Below are 15,606 nucleotides of genomic sequence, written 5' to 3' on the forward strand. Positions count from 1 at the left end.
ACCTTCGATACTTATGTATAAGAATGTAACTATAAGATACTTATCGAAAATTGTTGTACTTGGTATCGTTCTTCTCTACAATGTATATGCATTGAGGAGTGTTTTTTTTTATAAAAAATTAGAAATCGGACTTAAAGCCGTTTTGCGTGTAAAAACGGTTGCCAATATCTCTTGGCACGACCATCGTAGTTGAATACTGCGAAAATTCCGTGTTTGTGGCCTAAGTAGCATTTGTGTCACCCACAAACCGAGACCACAATGGCACGCCCAATTTTTCCAAATCAGCAAAAAATTGCTGAGAAGCTGATAATACTGAATGATCGCGGTCTGGGCATACTAACGCGTATTTATAACATTAAAAAAGCATGCGGCGATACTAAATCCAAGCCGGGCTTTCTCTCCGAGAAGTCGCTGGAGTCTTCAATTAAGTTTATCGTGAAGCGGTTCCCCAATATTGATGTAAAGGGACTGAACGCTATAGTGAACATCAAAGCGGAGATAATAAAGTCGCTATCATTATATTATCACACTTTTGTGGATCTGCTTGACTTTAAGGACAATGTGTGCGAGTTGCTGACCACCATGGATGCTTGCCAAATCCATCTGGACATTACACTCAACTTTGAGCTGACGAAGAACTATTTGGACCTGGTGGTTACCTATGTCTCGCTTATGATAGTGCTGTCACGCGTGGAGGATCGCAAGGCCGTGCTGGGTCTTTATAATGCCGCCTACGAGCTGCAAAACAATCAAGCAGATACAGGCTTTCCACGCCTGGGACAAATGATTCTCGACTACGAGGTGCCACTAAAGAAACTAAATGAGGAGTTTATACCGCATCAGCGTTTGCTAACAAACGCCATACGCTCGCTGACTTCAATCTACGCGCTGCGTAATCTGCCAGCGGACAAGTGGCGTGAGATGCAGAAGCTTAGTTTGGTCGGCAATCCGGCTATCTTGTTGAAAGCTGTGCGCACCGAGACCATGTCTTGTGAATACATTTCATTGGAAGCTATGGATCGCTGGATCATCTTTGGTCTGCTGCTCAATCATCAAATGCTTGGCCAATATCCAGAAGTCAACAAGATTTGGATATCCGCGCTGGAGAGCAGCTGGGTGCTGGCACTCTTCCGCGACGAGGTGCTGCAGATACATCAGTACATACAGTCTACCTTTGATGGCATTAAGGGCTACAGCAAGCGCATCAGCGAGGTGAAGGAAGCCTATAATACGGCTGTGCAAAAGGCGGCGCTGATGCATCGCGAGCGTCGCAAGTTTCTGCGCACTGCCTTGAAGGAATTGGCGCTCATTATGACCGATCAGCCAGGATTGCTGGGTCCCAAGGCTATCTTTATATTTATTGGACTCTGTCTGGCACGCGATGAGATTCTCTGGCTGCTGCGCCACAACGACAATCCGCCGCTCATTAAAAATAAGGGTAAGTAGTTGTCATAGCTGCACCTTAGCTAACTAATAATTTATATTAACGCTTATTGCAGGCAAAAGCAACGAAGATTTGGTGGATCGTCAGCTGCCAGAATTGCTATTCCATATGGAGGAGCTGCGTGCGCTGGTGCGCAAGTACAGCCAGGTCATGCAACGCTATTACGTGCAATACTTGTCCGGCTTTGATGCCACAGATCTAAACATACACATGCAAAGCTTGCAAATGTGCCCAGAGGACGAGAGCATCATCTTTAGCTCGCTCTACAATACTGCAGCAAGTCTAACAGTAAAGCAAGTGGAGGACAACGAGCTGTTCTACTTCAGACCATTCCGGCTGGACTGGTTCCGCTTGCAGACGTACATGAGTGTGGGCAAGGCTGCCTTGCGCATTACGGAGCATGTGGAGTTGGCTCGCCTGCTGGACTCGATGGTGTTTCACACGCGTGTCGTGGATAATTTGGATGAAATACTCGTGGAAACTTCTGATTTGAGCATCTTTTGCTTCTACAACAAAATGTTTGATGATCAATTCCACATGTGCCTGGAGTTCCCAGCACAGAATCGTTATATCATTGCATTTCCGCTGATCTGCAGTCATTTCCAAAACTGCACGCATGAGATGTGCCCAGAGGAGCGTCATCATATACGCGAGCGTTCGCTGAGCGTGGTCAACATATTTCTAGAGGAAATGGCCAAGGAGGCTAAGAACATTATAACCACCATATGCGATGAGCAATGCACCATGGCGGACGCTCTGCTGCCCAAGCACTGTGCCAAGATACTCTCCGTGCAGTCGGCGCGCAAGAAGAAGGACAAATCCAAGTCGAAGCACTTCGATGACATACGCAAGCCTGGCGATGAATCCTATCGCAAGACGCGCGAGGATCTAACCACCATGGACAAGCTGCACATGGCGCTCACCGAGCTCTGCTATGCCATCAACTATTGCCCCACTGTCAATGTGTGGGAGTTTGCATTTGCGCCACGCGAGTATCTATGCCAGAACTTGGAGCATCGCTTCTCGCGCGATCTAGTGGGCATGGTGATGTTTAATCAGGACACCATGGAAATAGCTAAGCCCTCTGAGTTGCTTGCCAGCGTGCGCGCCTACATGAATGTGCTGCAAACTGTGGAGAACTATGTGCACATTGACATAACGCGCGTCTTTAACAATTGTCTGCTGCAGCAAACGCAGGCGCTGGACTCGCATGGCGAGAAGACTATAGCAGCGCTATATAACACTTGGTACAGCGAGGTGCTGCTGCGACGCGTCTCCGCCGGCAGCATTGTGTTCTCGATTAATCAAAAGGCCTTTGTGCCCATTTCTCCCGAGGGCTGGGTGCCCTTCAATCCGCAAGAGTTCTCCGACTTAAACGAGCTGCGTGCGCTGGCCGAGCTGGTGGGTCCGTATGGCATCAAGACGCTGAATGAAACGCTCATGTGGCACATTGCCAATCAGGTGCAGGAGCTCAAGTCACTGGTGAACACCAACAAGGAGGTGTTGATTACACTGCGCACCAGTTTCGACAAGCCGGAGGTCATGAAGGAGCAGTTCCGACGCCTGCAGGATGTGGATCGTGTGCTGCAGCGCATGACCATCATTGGTGTCATTATTTGCTTCCGCAATTTGGTGCATGAGGCGCTGGTCGATGTGCTGGACAAGCGCATTCCTTTCTTGCTCAGCTCTGTAAAGGACTTCCAAGAGCATTTGCCAGGCGGCGATCAAATACGCGTTGCCTCCGAAATGGCCTCAGCAGCGGGACTGCTGTGCAAAGTGGATCCCACGCTGGCCTCTGCGCTCAAATCCAAGAAACCAGAATTCGATGAAGGCGAACACTTGACCGCTTGTCTGTTGATGGTGTTTGTAGCTGTTTCCATACCAAAGCTGGCACGCAATGAGCAATCCTTCTACAGAGCCACCATCGATGGTCATTCCAACAACACACACTGCATGGCAGCAGCCATTAATAACATCTTCGGTGCTCTGTTCACCATTTGCGGGCAGAACGACATGGAGGATCGCATGAAGGAGTTCTTGGCATTGGCCAGCTCGTCGCTGCTGCGCTTGGGCCAGGAGTCCGACAAGGAGGCTACGCGCAATCGCGAGTCCATCTACTTGCTGCTGGATGAGATTGTCAAGCAGTCGCCGTTCCTTACCATGGATCTGCTCGAGTCCTGTTTTCCCTATGTGCTAATTCGCAATGCCTACCATGGCGTCTATAAGCAAGAACAAATCATGGGCCTGGGTCTCTAGAGATCTGCGGCCAGCTGCTCTTGCAGCGCATTTCTGAGCCAAGTATTTACTTTTATACTTAGTTGCTGATATTGAATATTCTATTGTTAAACTGATATAATAACTCCTTATACACTTAATACCCCCCGCGCTAAATCGATGTCTAGACATTTAGGCATAAGTATTCGGCATTTTTGATACATTATTCGTATAAATAAAGTGCATATATACCAAAATCAATAACAACAAATGCATCGTAGTATTTGATTTGCATTTATTTTACGTTTTGACTCGTGTGTATATTTATTTACCATAATATGTATGTATTTTATTTATTTATCTTTTACTATGTGTCGTGATGAGGACAAAATGTTCCACAATATTATTATTATTATATTATTTGGTCACGTTTAATGTTACGGTTCTTAGAATTTGTGTACAAATACTTGTAGGTAAGTAATAAAATATGTTTAGATTTTGTTCAATGGTTTTCTTTTCAGTTTCGGGTGTAAGTGTTATCCAAGAAGTCGAGTTCTGTTTAGCGTCTATAATACCTTGTTAATGTTGCAAGAGTTTCAAAATAAAAATTTGATTTTAGATTTTATGCTTAGGGTGCTTAGGTTAACTTTGCTATTAAGTCTGTTCTGTTCGGCAGATATTCGAGTTCGATTAAAAAAAAAAAAACAAATAATTGTTCTATGACTTGCAGCTGAGTGAAACCAATGAAAAAAACATATATTTACTAAATACACACTGCTTATGCTGATTCCACATGTCGTAAAATACTACAAATTATCTTTTTTGGTTATTATATATACCACAATCACTACTTGCTGCTATATAAGCCGTCTGTATTTTGTTTCATAACAATATCGTTAGTTATCTACATTTAAGTGTCATTAATTAAACACATATCGTTAAATAAACGTCGCGTTTATAATTTTACTATATTATTCTTAGCATTGAGTTTTGCTTGTGTTCAAAATTGTTTTTCTTAAGCGTTTGTTGAATTTGTTTTTTATTTATGTTTGCAATCAGTCAGTTTAGGCATCTGTTTGACTAACAAATTTTCATCATTGTCTTTTGGTTTATACAATATAGAAAAAAAAGTAAAACAAAAACAATTAAATTAAAACATGAATTATTTTTTGTATTTTTGCATTTGTTTTTCTAAAATAAAAACGCAACGTTTTTAAAGCTCTCGAGTATAAAAAGTGTGTGTTAAATTAAAAAAGCTTCGAAAACTTCAAACGCCATTCGCTTTGAAATTCAATTCAATATTATTTAAACACTAATAACACACACATGTGTCTGTGTGTGTGTGTGTTGGTTTTTAATTCCTTTAATGACAGTTGCGTTCGCATATAAAAGCCTACAAATATGAGTACGAATAAGTATGCATATAAGTATGTAAGTATATGTATATGTATTTGTATGTTTGTGTGTGTTTTGATGCATGTCTGTCTCTCTACTTTAATAATTTGTTGCCCTTCTTATTTATTTTAGACGAGCTCCTCTTGCTCCAGCCAGGGATGCTGCAGGCACTCGGCGGCCGAGGCGCGTATAACGGGATTATACTCCAGCATGGGCAGCAAAAACTCGGAGAACTTCTTTGCCTCCACTGGATCCCAGTCGTATTTCTCCACCAGCACATTTAACAGACTCCAGGGCTTCAGCTTGGTGATGTTGCGTAGGCTGCCTGCAAAGGCATGGAATTGAGTACTAGTTGCCACTTGGAACTTCGGTTAACTACTTACCATAGCTGGTGAAGTACTTAAGGCCATGCTTGCCGCGCAGTATTACCGACTGTGGTATGGAGCCCAGCAGCTCGACAATGTGCGCCAAATGATCCTCATCGCGGCTGTAGGACTCGCCCGCATGCGGATCGAACAGATAATCGCCCGTGGCCAGCTCAAAGGCCAGGCAGGCGGTGCTCCAGATATCGGCGGTATAGTTATATGGCGCACCCAGCAGCACCTCGATCGAGCGATACTGACGCGTCTGTATGTCCTCGGTGAAGTGATGATACTGGCAAGTAATACAATTATATTAATTATTATATATTATTAGCGATTGTTGTTACTTACATCGTAGCAGGCATTGCCCAGATCGGCAATCTTCACTCTCACATTGCTGTTGTTGATGAGCGATTGTATCGTGTGCGTATAGGATTGGCTCTGGCTCTGGCTCTGGCTTTGGTTCTGCGAAGGAATGGCATTGGCATTGACATTTAGTTTAGCAGCAGTTGTTGTTGTTGTGCTTGTTGTTGTAACTGTTGTTGTTGCAGCGCCAGCCAACGTTGTTATTGTTGTCTTATTGTCACAGCTGCTGCCATTAGCAACGCTTGCTGCTGTTGCTACAGTTGCTACACTTGCTGCTGATGTTGCTGCTGCTGTTGTTGCAGTTGCTGTTGTTGTTGCTGTTGCTAGATACGTGCATGTGCTGTTTGTGCTGCTAGGAGCTGGATTTGGTGCATTGTCAGACACTGAGGCAGAGGCAGAGGCAGTGGTAGTGGTAGTGGTGTTTGCGGATGCGGACATTGGGGGACTGTTGCTGCTATCGATCGTGTTGAGTATGTTGTTGATGTTGTTCTGTTGTGCTGTGGACGTGCACGTGCTTTGAGTATTCGAATTGATATTGGTGTTGGAGTTGCTGATTGTAACGTTGGGCATCTGTGATTTATATATATTGGTGTTGGGTATATAGTTTGTTGGATATATTGATTATATTTTCGGTTTTCGGTACACAAGGAATGAAAAAGAAGAAAAAGAACACACAATTTTGGTTTCTTGATTCGGTGCAATGCATTAAATATTTATATATAGTAAATACACACAGTTAAGTTAACCATGAGTATTATAATGATAATAAGAACGTTAATGTAACTAAGCAAAAGCCAACAAATAAATTCAGCAGCCAAAGCTACTGGAATTTTCAATTCCTTTTAGCAACTACAACATAAATAAGCATTTAAATGTTTTTATTTAGCTTTTTGTATTAGGACAAACTATCTATAGTATATTCATGGATATGCATGTTAGAAATGGGTACGAGTCTGGTCGAGACTAAGCAAAATAAAACAAAAATTTATGAGTAAAGAAATCATAATTGTAGAATTTTATAGCGTAGGACTTAGACCAGGCTGCACCTCTTACCCACTTCTAATACATATGCAAATATATTAATTAAATTATTAAAGCTCAAAATGCTTTGACTGCTTTACAAATTATTTAAGCTCTTAGGTGCTTAGGCATATATTAAGGCTTTGATTAATAACTTTCAAATGAAGCGCATGGTTGACATCTAGAAGCATTGGATACATATAGATAAGATACATACAGTCAAGCACATCTAGGTATTCATTGCATGTATTTAAATGATTAGTTATTGTATATTGTTCGTATTAATGTGAATATGTTATGAAATGAAAAGAAAAGCTTTTGGTTCTGTTTCCTAGCACATTGATTAATTAATTTGCTGCAATCTTTGATATAAAATGAGTTGACAACAGTTATTAGTAAAGCTCAAGTACTGATTAACGAATACGTGGAAGCGTTCTATTAACTTGTTAGTCACACGCAACAGCCTGCAGTTTGCAGCGAAGGACACTTAATGGGAAGCTAATTATCCTGCGATGGTAGCAAAGCATTTAACACAGAACAATTACAGAACGATGCGAACTAACTCTTATTCCAGAAACTACTGCGGTTTTAAACTTTACCTTGTCCGTGGTCAACACGTCGACAACAACGTCGTCAACGTGATTTGTACTTGGACTAACGTCTTGTTCGGTAGGCGAATCGCTGGCTATGGTGCTATCATCGCCGAGCGTATCGGCGTCAGTTTCCTCATCGTGGTCATTAGAAGACTGTGCGCGAATTGAATTTAAGAATTGTTAACCAAAATCAAAAACAAATCAAAAAATGCATATTTAAAGCCTAATCTGGTGGCATGTCATGTAGTATGTAGAGTTAGACACACATATATATGTATATATGTTAAGGTAGGCGGTGAAGAGAGTGCAAAGACTAAAGCAACTTGCAAACAGACACGACGTTACTCTTGACTCTCTTTCACTGAGCTGCAAAATGTTATACAAAGTCTCTGGGATATGCAGCACTTACCTTGGCAGTGATTTTCTTCTCAGCTCGATAGCGATTGCATAAATTCGTAGAGCCTCCTCCCAGCACAGGACTCTCAATGCTGCCCATGCCGCTGAGCCCCATGCCGTTGCACTCGCTCTCGCCCAGCAGGCTCGAGTACTTGGAGGCCAGCGATGAGGTGGTATTGGAGTTAAGCGTGGACGAGGTCGTTGTGGTGTCGTCCTTATCCAGCGACGACATTACCACAGCAGCCAGTGGCGTCGATGATGTCGAGTTGTTCGCTGTGCTGTTGCTCGTCGTGTTCGTTGAGCCATTGGGCTCGATTAGCGGCCACTTGGCACGCGTCTTCGTTTGCTTCTCAATCGAGCTGACTGCAAATAGAAAACAAGGCATTAAGCTATAGCTGTTCAATATAAATTACTATAACTAATCAATTCAAATGTCTTTGCAAAATATTCATCAAGCATAAGTTCGTATTTAAGAGCAAAATAATCTAAATAGTATTGTTTACTGTTTTGATTTAGGCTAGCAGTTTATTAAACAAATAATAATTATAGTAAGTAGCAAATAGTAAAGCAATAAATTCTGTTTAATTTATTTAAATAATTGTTAGTTAAGCAAACAGATGAAAGCGCGAAATTCTTTTTTTTTTTAACTACCACTTGCAGAGAAATTAAAATAAATTGTAGCTGTATAAGTATTTTAGTTAAAGGTGATATATCCGCGTATTTCTTAGTTCTGATTTACATATATAAATTATTTATGGCATAAACTCTACCACTTACTATACGAGTCGGGAAAGTCGGCTCCCTTGACGCGCAGACTGTTGATCTCATCGTCGATCTGTTGGTTCATAGCCGCCGCATTATCGATGACCAGCAGAATATTCTCGGGTTTGATGTCCGTGTGTATAATGCTGCACTTGCTATGCAAATAGTCCAGACCCTCCAGCACCTGTTTGATAATGTTGCGCACCTGGCTGATGGCCAATCCCTGATAGTTGTTCTTCACAATAAGTTTGTACAGGCTGCAGCCGAGCGCCTCAAAGACGAGGCAGGTGTGGACGCCGTTGACGCCGCGCACCGTAAAATGATTCATCAGTCGTACAATCCGCTCACGCTTCATGTCCAGCGGATCGGCATCGCGTATGGCCTCCAGCAGGCGTATCTCATCCGCTGCAGTCTCAATATAATGCGGTGCGCTCTTCACCACCTTTAAAGCTACGTATTTCTCATCCCTGCAAGCAAAGTAAGTGTCAGTAGCTGACTTAAGTTTGTCACTAATGTTCACTTACTTGAGATCCCGACAGAGCCAGACAGTGGAGAAGTGACCCCAGCCCAGTTTGCGCACAACACGAAAACGATTGTCGAATATATCGCCAATGACCACCGGATGATAGCCGCCACGGCAATATTGTGAGGCATCCTCTTGCTCCTCATCCGAGCCGTAGAGGCTGCTATCCGGCGAATCGGGATAGATCTCATCTGTGGTGCTCAACGTGCCGCGTGGCTCCGAGCTGTAATAAAAGAAAGGACTTAATCAATATAAACTTCTTCAATAGAGATTGATTTTCATATAAAGCTGATCCCCATAGGTGAGTCTAGTATTAAATTCCTATTCATTTCTAAATAGTATAAATTAAATTAAATTTTTATTATACTCAAACAGATAGATGAGGGCTTGATTGATAAAAGCTAAATCCTTCTTTTTGCATTGAATAATTTATCTAACATTTTGAACATTAATTAGTAACAACAAATATAATATATGATATATATACTTAATGTAAAAAATATATTTAAACCTCTCTGAATAGACATTTGCTTAATCTAAAATCAGCTTAGAGTTTCTTTTGATTTGGTTTGATATAAATTTGCAATTATTTAGCTCATCTGTTATTAATGTCTGTCTCATGCTCTTTAAATTATTTACAGCCGCTGATACAAGCACGAAATCTATTCTATGAGTGCTCCCACTTTGGCTTAACCCACACACATGAAAGCCACCATATCCTCCTGTTGATCCTTGCTTAAAGCAGGCGCCTCTATTGCAGGCACAACCAATGTTTGTTGCTGCTGCATAGCTGCGGGCAGATTAATGGTTAGGGGTTGCTCTCTGGGCGCCAAGTAGTTCTCCAAAATGCGTTCTCTGGGCGACAGCGGCTCGAAGAGCAGCCCGGAGCGTCTGTTGTGCTTGGGACGCTGCGATTGATGACGCAGCGCAATGAGTATGGGGCCGGCTGAGACGCAGTTGCGCTTCTTGGTGAAACGTTTGCGTCGACGCTTCTCCTCCACCTCTAGCATGGCCTCAGTGGCGGCCTCTTGAGCGGCACGCTGCTCCTGCTCGGAGACAAAGTTGAAGTCACAACTCAAAGCTTTCGTAATGTCCGGCGTGTTGCTGCTGGAGCCGTTGGCATTGTACACTCTGCTCGTCTTGAGCAGATGCATGAGATAGAGAAAGAGCAGCAGCAGACTGGCCTGCAAGCCATAAACGAAGAGCTCATCCTGCGCCAGCTTGTTGAACATCTCCACCAGCAGCTGCTTCGTCTTCAAGGTGAACAGCAGCAGAAGCTGCCAGTAATGTATGTAATTGTTATTAATGAGCGGCTTGTAGGCGCTCCAAAGCTCACGCCAATGCCAGCTGATGCCAGCCCAAGTGACGGCGTTGGCAGTGGCATTGGCCTCCTTGGGACACATGCCATTTAGCTCGGGGCTGTACATCCACCAGCTGTCCATGTTGTTCTGCGGTGCGGGTGTTGGGGAATTCTCTTATTGCCACTATTGGATTTTCGCGCCTACATTGCGCACACATAAACATAGACACACACACGGATACACACAGTCGCAGGTTGGGTGCAGTACTGAAGACCTTGACTTTCCGATGCGTTTTTTAGAGGCTTGTGTTACTTGTTTTGCATTGTTTTTCGCACGCTTTTGCAATAAACTCTTTGTAGTCTTTACTTTGAAACAAACGCGGCGGCCCTTACATAACACGCGAGTCGTGAACGCTTACGGCGTATAGCTCGGCCACGGCGGAGGTAAACACAGATAAATAAAATCGCGCAACGCAAAAATTTGAATTATGAAAAGTATCTGTAGCTTTAGGGGCACAACCGACTCGACCGTTTCGTTCAATCGCATTGGCGAGAATGTTCAAAATACGCTTGAGTTTTCGTCTATTTTGTCAGTCCCCCCCTCTTCATCATCATCAAGTGAGCGAGCCAAACAGCCAAAAGAATTTCTTTAGCCGTATATTTCTATAGTGAGTATATTTTCTTTTATAGCTTTTCTTTACATTTCCTTTTTTTTTTTTATTTTGTGTGTTGTTGGTTTTGTCACAAACACACACAGTTTAGTATAAACTAATGTGCCTATATGTATTCAGGTTCGCTCAGCTGAGCAGGCCCCATGCAAATGCTCTCCGCATCTATAGTTTGGCGTCATTATCCAATGTACTTCATCAACACATCGTCGTCGTCGTCGTGGTCGTCGTCGATTCAGCACGCGGCTGCCAAGACTGCTCATGGAATAACACACACACATGCTCACACACACACACACACACACGCATACTATAAAACTAGCAGCCTATACTAAGTATTTTAGTACAGAGCGAGCAACATCTTCATTATGAGCCGGCTCATTATCATCATTGAAACATTTGTGAATTTCTTATAGGCACTGTGCCAAATATTGTTTTTAGTACCAATGTGGCATAGGGGTATTCAAATTAAAAGCATCTTATATTTTAAAAGACAGTATTTTGTATATTATACCAGTTTTAAGCTTTTAACTTTTATATAAAATACTTTAAATACAATAAGAATGCTTTATATTTATTTTAGCATCAATTGAATTCATAAAAATTGATGCTGCATCGGAATCAAATCAAATCAAATTGTAAATATTTTATGGAGACAAATATAAAGTATTTTGTAAATATATTGATAGCATACATAAGACTTGCATTAAAAACACTTTAAATTGGATTTACAGACAATTTTTATATATTTTAGAATTTGAATTTTATAAACTTTAATTTCACTGCAAATTTATTTATTTAGCATCAAATACTTTTATAAATCATTTAGCTTAATATTTCCTTTTACGCTATTTATTTTATAAAATAAATATTTAATTCTCAAATCGCAACTGCTTTTAAATTATTTAACGCAATTTTGTAAGAACCAACACTTTAATTATTCAACTTCATTAGACTTTGTCAACAATCACTTTTGCCGTGTTACTAATTGAAGCACTTAAATATTTTAATTTGCTTTGAAGTACTTTAACCAACCCACACAAGCTTCGACACACACATACATATAGAAGGCGTATATGACACACACACACACACACACACAACGTTAATTTGAAGTTTATAATGCGACTAAGCAGACTGTGAATATTGATTTTTCCCTTTCTGCTGCAGCAAATGTCCATTGTACATTGTACATTGAGTACAATCGCATTTGTTTAGTCTTTGTGGCACTGCGAAGCAATAAAACACTTGCGACATTGCATGACTCACCCTAATGCATGCAGAGAAACACGCAGCGTGCACCTTGCGGCCTGCCTCAAAATAAAACAGCGAAATCTCTGATTCTGCTGCCGCTGCCGTCGCCGCTCCTTGCTTAATATTATTTATTAATAGATGTGGCGTATAGTAAAAACAATAAATCGCTGTAAATATAAGTGCAGAAAGCACACGCACATCGTTTGCCTGCTCTGCCCACCACTACAGAAACGTCATTGTTTGCTCAAATAAGTATGTTGCCATGTGTGTGTGTGTGTGTGTGAGGAGCTGGGGCGGTAGCTTGTGACTGCACGGGGCACGTTGAGCGCTTTGGCGTCACATGGCGTCTACGGTGGTTTAACCAAATTGAAAACGTAAACAAAACCAACCGAGCGTAGAATGCAATCTCAAATACCACACATACATACATACATAGATAATTACACACATGCCCTTTATTTATATATATTTACATATATTTTAAATATGTTTAATGCGTGGGCGTAGCATAAAGTTCAACGTAAATTGCAAATAGCGCCAAATATAATGATTAACATACTTATCACATATGCTGTGATTGCACAGTGGGGCAAGAAGTGTTAAAATGGGAGTAAAGCTTGTGGAAAATTAAGTCAGCAACTGCTAATTTCATTGAGTATCAAATAACAATAAGTCAATATCAAAATATTTACGCAACTAACTATAACCATGGCTTAATGACTTTGCATGTACAGTAAACTCTAAGCAACCTCAACACAAGCAACATTCTATTATATCAACCTCTATATAAAAAAGTAAATCAGATTCTAGCAAATTGAAATAAACGCCTCTATCAAAGAAAAAGCCGCTCTGGTAATATCTTAATAATACATTTTAACTAATATATATAGCTATTCCTCTTTAAAATTCAACTGATAAGACTTAGCATTTTTTGTGTATAAGAAAATGCTATTATCTATGTTAAACAAGAGCATAACATTTTAATTAATTTATTTATTTCATTATCCGTATCACCCGCACTTTAATTTATTTTTGCATAACATTGCCCCAGTGTGCGTGAATGCGGCCTGAGAACGACAACACTTGGCTGACCTATCAACACAGAAAATCGAGAGCGACCCGTTAGCATAGTAGGTAGTAATTGAGCCCACGCGGCGTATGTGTAATTTAAGGTATGCTGAATGGCAGCAAATGGGTAAATAGCAAAGTCAATGGACTAAAGCGGAGGCGGGCGGCGGCATTTACTTACAGACTGACAAAGGGTCCTCGCAGCGCCGGCATATCCCGACGACGATTCAGTGGCGGCGATAGCGACAGCGATAGAAAGTCCTGCTGTGCTCGGTCCTCGTCCACAAGGCTCGTTGGTGTGCTGTAAATGCGCGTCGTTGGCAGATAGCCAATCTGCTGCAGAAAGTCATCGCGGTAGGAGAGCTTCGTGGTGGACTGCGACGACGTTAGCGTGGACAGTGTGCCCAGCGACAGAGGCTGGGCAGCGCTGCCGGCGCCATGATGATGCAGATGCAGATGATGCGCCGCGCCCACCGACGGCGGCGTGACGTTCGCATGATGATGCGACGCTGGATGGAAGTGTGGATAGGGTATGGGCGCAGCTGTGGGAGCCGCACTGACGCCCGTGCCGCCGCCGCTGCTGTAGCCGCCATGCCCATGGACATGCGATAAATAGGGCGGCGGTGTGATAATCTTGTCGTCAAAGCTGCGCCGGAAACTGAAGCCCTTGAGCGTGTTGCTGTAGTTGCGATGCGAGAGCGGCGAGCTGCCCAGATCGATGCTCGCCGCCGGCCCGAGCAGCTTCATGGTGCTCAAATAGTTGGGTGAGCCACTGCCCGCCGGACTGAGTGTTTGAGTTTTGCCGCTGGCCGTGGCAGTGGCGCTGCCCAGCATGCTTAGCGCCGGCGAGGTGCGCAGCTGCGGACTTGGACTGCCGGCTGCTGTGCTGGTCGCTGCATTGCTGCCAATCGAGTTGCCCGACGAGAGCGGCGGCGAGATGGCGCTCAAGGTTGAAATGCCGCTGTCGCTGCTGCATATGCCGGCCGGCAGTGTGTGTGTGTGCGAGTGCGAGTGTGTGTGTGAGTGCGTTGGCGAGATGAGATGATGCTGCTGGTGATGCTTGCCACCGGCGCCACCATTGGCAGCGGCGCTGACCAGGCCGGCCATGCCGCTGCTGGGCAAAACGGGAGCCAGCTTGGCAATCGACCAACCAACCAATCGTCGCCTGCTGCTAACTGTCGTCGAGCGGCTGACCCCGCGACCTGCTGCTGCTGCTGCTGCTTTGTTGCTGCTCCTGCTGCTGCTGCTTTCTTCGCTTTCCCTTTGTTAAGCGGGGGTGGCGTTTGGCTGACTCGCTGCTTAGCAGCTACATGGCTTTGTTGTTGTTATTGTTGTTGCTGTTGTTGTTTTTGCCGACCACATCCTTATTGTCCTTTGTTGGGGCGTGTGATGCGCTTTAAACGCGGCCGCGGCCATTGGCAGGCGATTTCCAGCGTTTAGTTTTGCATAGCATACTTTAGTGCGTAGGAAAATCAATGAAGCCCCTTGCCGCAGAAACTTTTTAATGCATTTTAAGCACTAAAGCAGGCGCGTTCTTTTTTTTCACTTTTCGCTTTTGCTTTATAACCCAAATTGCGCATGAAAAAAACCAACACACACAAACACGCACATATATACACACAAGCACTCACACACACACACACAGACGCACACACGGCACGAATATTTTTCTGCTGCTTTGCTTGGCTTTTGAATTGGTTTCGTTTGCTGGCGGGGAGAGCTTAACACATTGCACGCACACTTTAGTTAACTAGCACTAATTATTTTGCATAATTTTTGGACTTGCAATTTATTTTGGCAGCGAGCATTAGAATCTAATTTTTAGCAGCCAACTCGAATTTTCTGTTTAGCTTTTTGGATAAATGCGCGGCGCACGAGCTCTCTCCCACTGCCTATCGGTGTCTGACCCGTGTACAAACTCTGCAGCGAAGTTTCGACTCTACTAACTGTGCTCTGCCCAATATAACGGTTCCGCTCTCTCCGGCTCTCCCATTCTCTTCGCTGCACGAGAGCGCATGTGCCGGCTTTTTGGCTTACTGCACAGGCATTTCAAACAAAGACCTCAAAACAAACCCAAAAAGCGAGAGAGCGCGCTCGAAAGCTTACTGCCGCTCTCTCTCTCTCTCTCTCACGGTCAGCGTCAGCTGTCAAAAGTTTACTGCTAGGTTTGTTTACTAACGACAGAAATACCAAGAACAGCAACAACAACAACAACGAGTGTGTTTCATTGATGAGCTTTGA

The 15,606-nt window shown here is 43.2% G+C and overlaps 2 protein-coding genes across 9 annotated transcripts; one reads left to right on the forward strand and one right to left on the reverse strand.

Moving 5' to 3' along the window:
* Window positions 1-105: 105 nt before the first annotated feature.
* Window positions 106-4,746, forward strand: LOC108599985 (membrane-associated protein Hem). The gene is made up of 2 exons (XM_017987257.2): window positions 106-1,438; window positions 1,500-4,746. The coding sequence occupies exons 1-2, from the start codon at window positions 259-261 to the stop codon at window positions 3,698-3,700; spliced, it is 3,381 nt and encodes a 1,126-aa protein (XP_017842746.1). The 5' UTR covers window positions 106-258; the 3' UTR covers window positions 3,701-4,746.
* LOC108599986 (SRSF protein kinase 3) lies at window positions 4,680-15,219 on the reverse strand. Of its 8 annotated transcripts, none has more exons than XM_017987261.2 (8): window positions 13,547-14,988; window positions 9,077-9,298; window positions 8,568-9,019; window positions 7,804-8,153; window positions 7,401-7,547; window positions 5,767-5,880; window positions 5,437-5,707; window positions 5,083-5,378 (listed from the first exon to the last, which is right to left on the reverse strand). In XM_017987261.2, the coding sequence occupies exons 1-8, from the start codon at window positions 14,470-14,472 to the stop codon at window positions 5,182-5,184; spliced, it is 2,679 nt and encodes an 892-aa protein (XP_017842750.1). In that variant the 5' UTR covers window positions 14,473-14,988; the 3' UTR covers window positions 5,083-5,181. The 8 variants fall into 8 exon arrangements, with proteins under 8 accessions (XP_017842752.1, XP_017842750.1, XP_017842747.1 ...); XM_017987258.2 differs by having other exon boundaries at window positions 5,767-6,351; window positions 13,547-14,986; XM_017987260.2 differs by lacking the exon at window positions 13,547-14,988 and adding an exon at window positions 9,778-10,906 and having other exon boundaries at window positions 5,767-6,351.
* Window positions 15,220-15,606: the final 387 nt, after the last annotated feature.

This window comes from Drosophila busckii, chromosome 3L, assembly GCF_011750605.1.
Source record: "Drosophila busckii strain San Diego stock center, stock number 13000-0081.31 chromosome 3L, ASM1175060v1, whole genome shotgun sequence".
Taxonomy (NCBI): Eukaryota; Metazoa; Arthropoda; class Insecta; order Diptera; family Drosophilidae; genus Drosophila; species Drosophila busckii.

Excerpts from the sequence above, each read along its gene's own strand:
- LOC108599985 (XM_017987257.2), top strand. The coding sequence starts at position 259 with ATGGCACGCCCAATTTTTCCAAATCAGCAAAAAATTGCTGAGAAGCTG. Across the intron at positions 1,439-1,499 it reads GCCGCTCATTAAAAATAAGG|GCAAAAGCAACGAAGATTTG; the intron begins GTAAGTAGTTGT and ends CGCTTATTGCAG.
- LOC108599986 (XM_017987258.2), bottom strand. The coding sequence starts at position 14,472 with ATGGCCGGCCTGGTCAGCGCCGCTGCCAATGGTGGCGCCGGTGGCAAG. Across the intron at positions 9,299-13,546 it reads CGAGGACCCTTTGTCAGTCT|CTCGGAGCCACGCGGCACGT; the intron begins GTAAGTAAATGC and ends CTTTTATTACAG. Across the intron at positions 8,154-8,567 it reads CGACTTTCCCGACTCGTATA|TCAGCTCGATTGAGAAGCAA; the intron begins GTAAGTGGTAGA and ends TTCTATTTGCAG.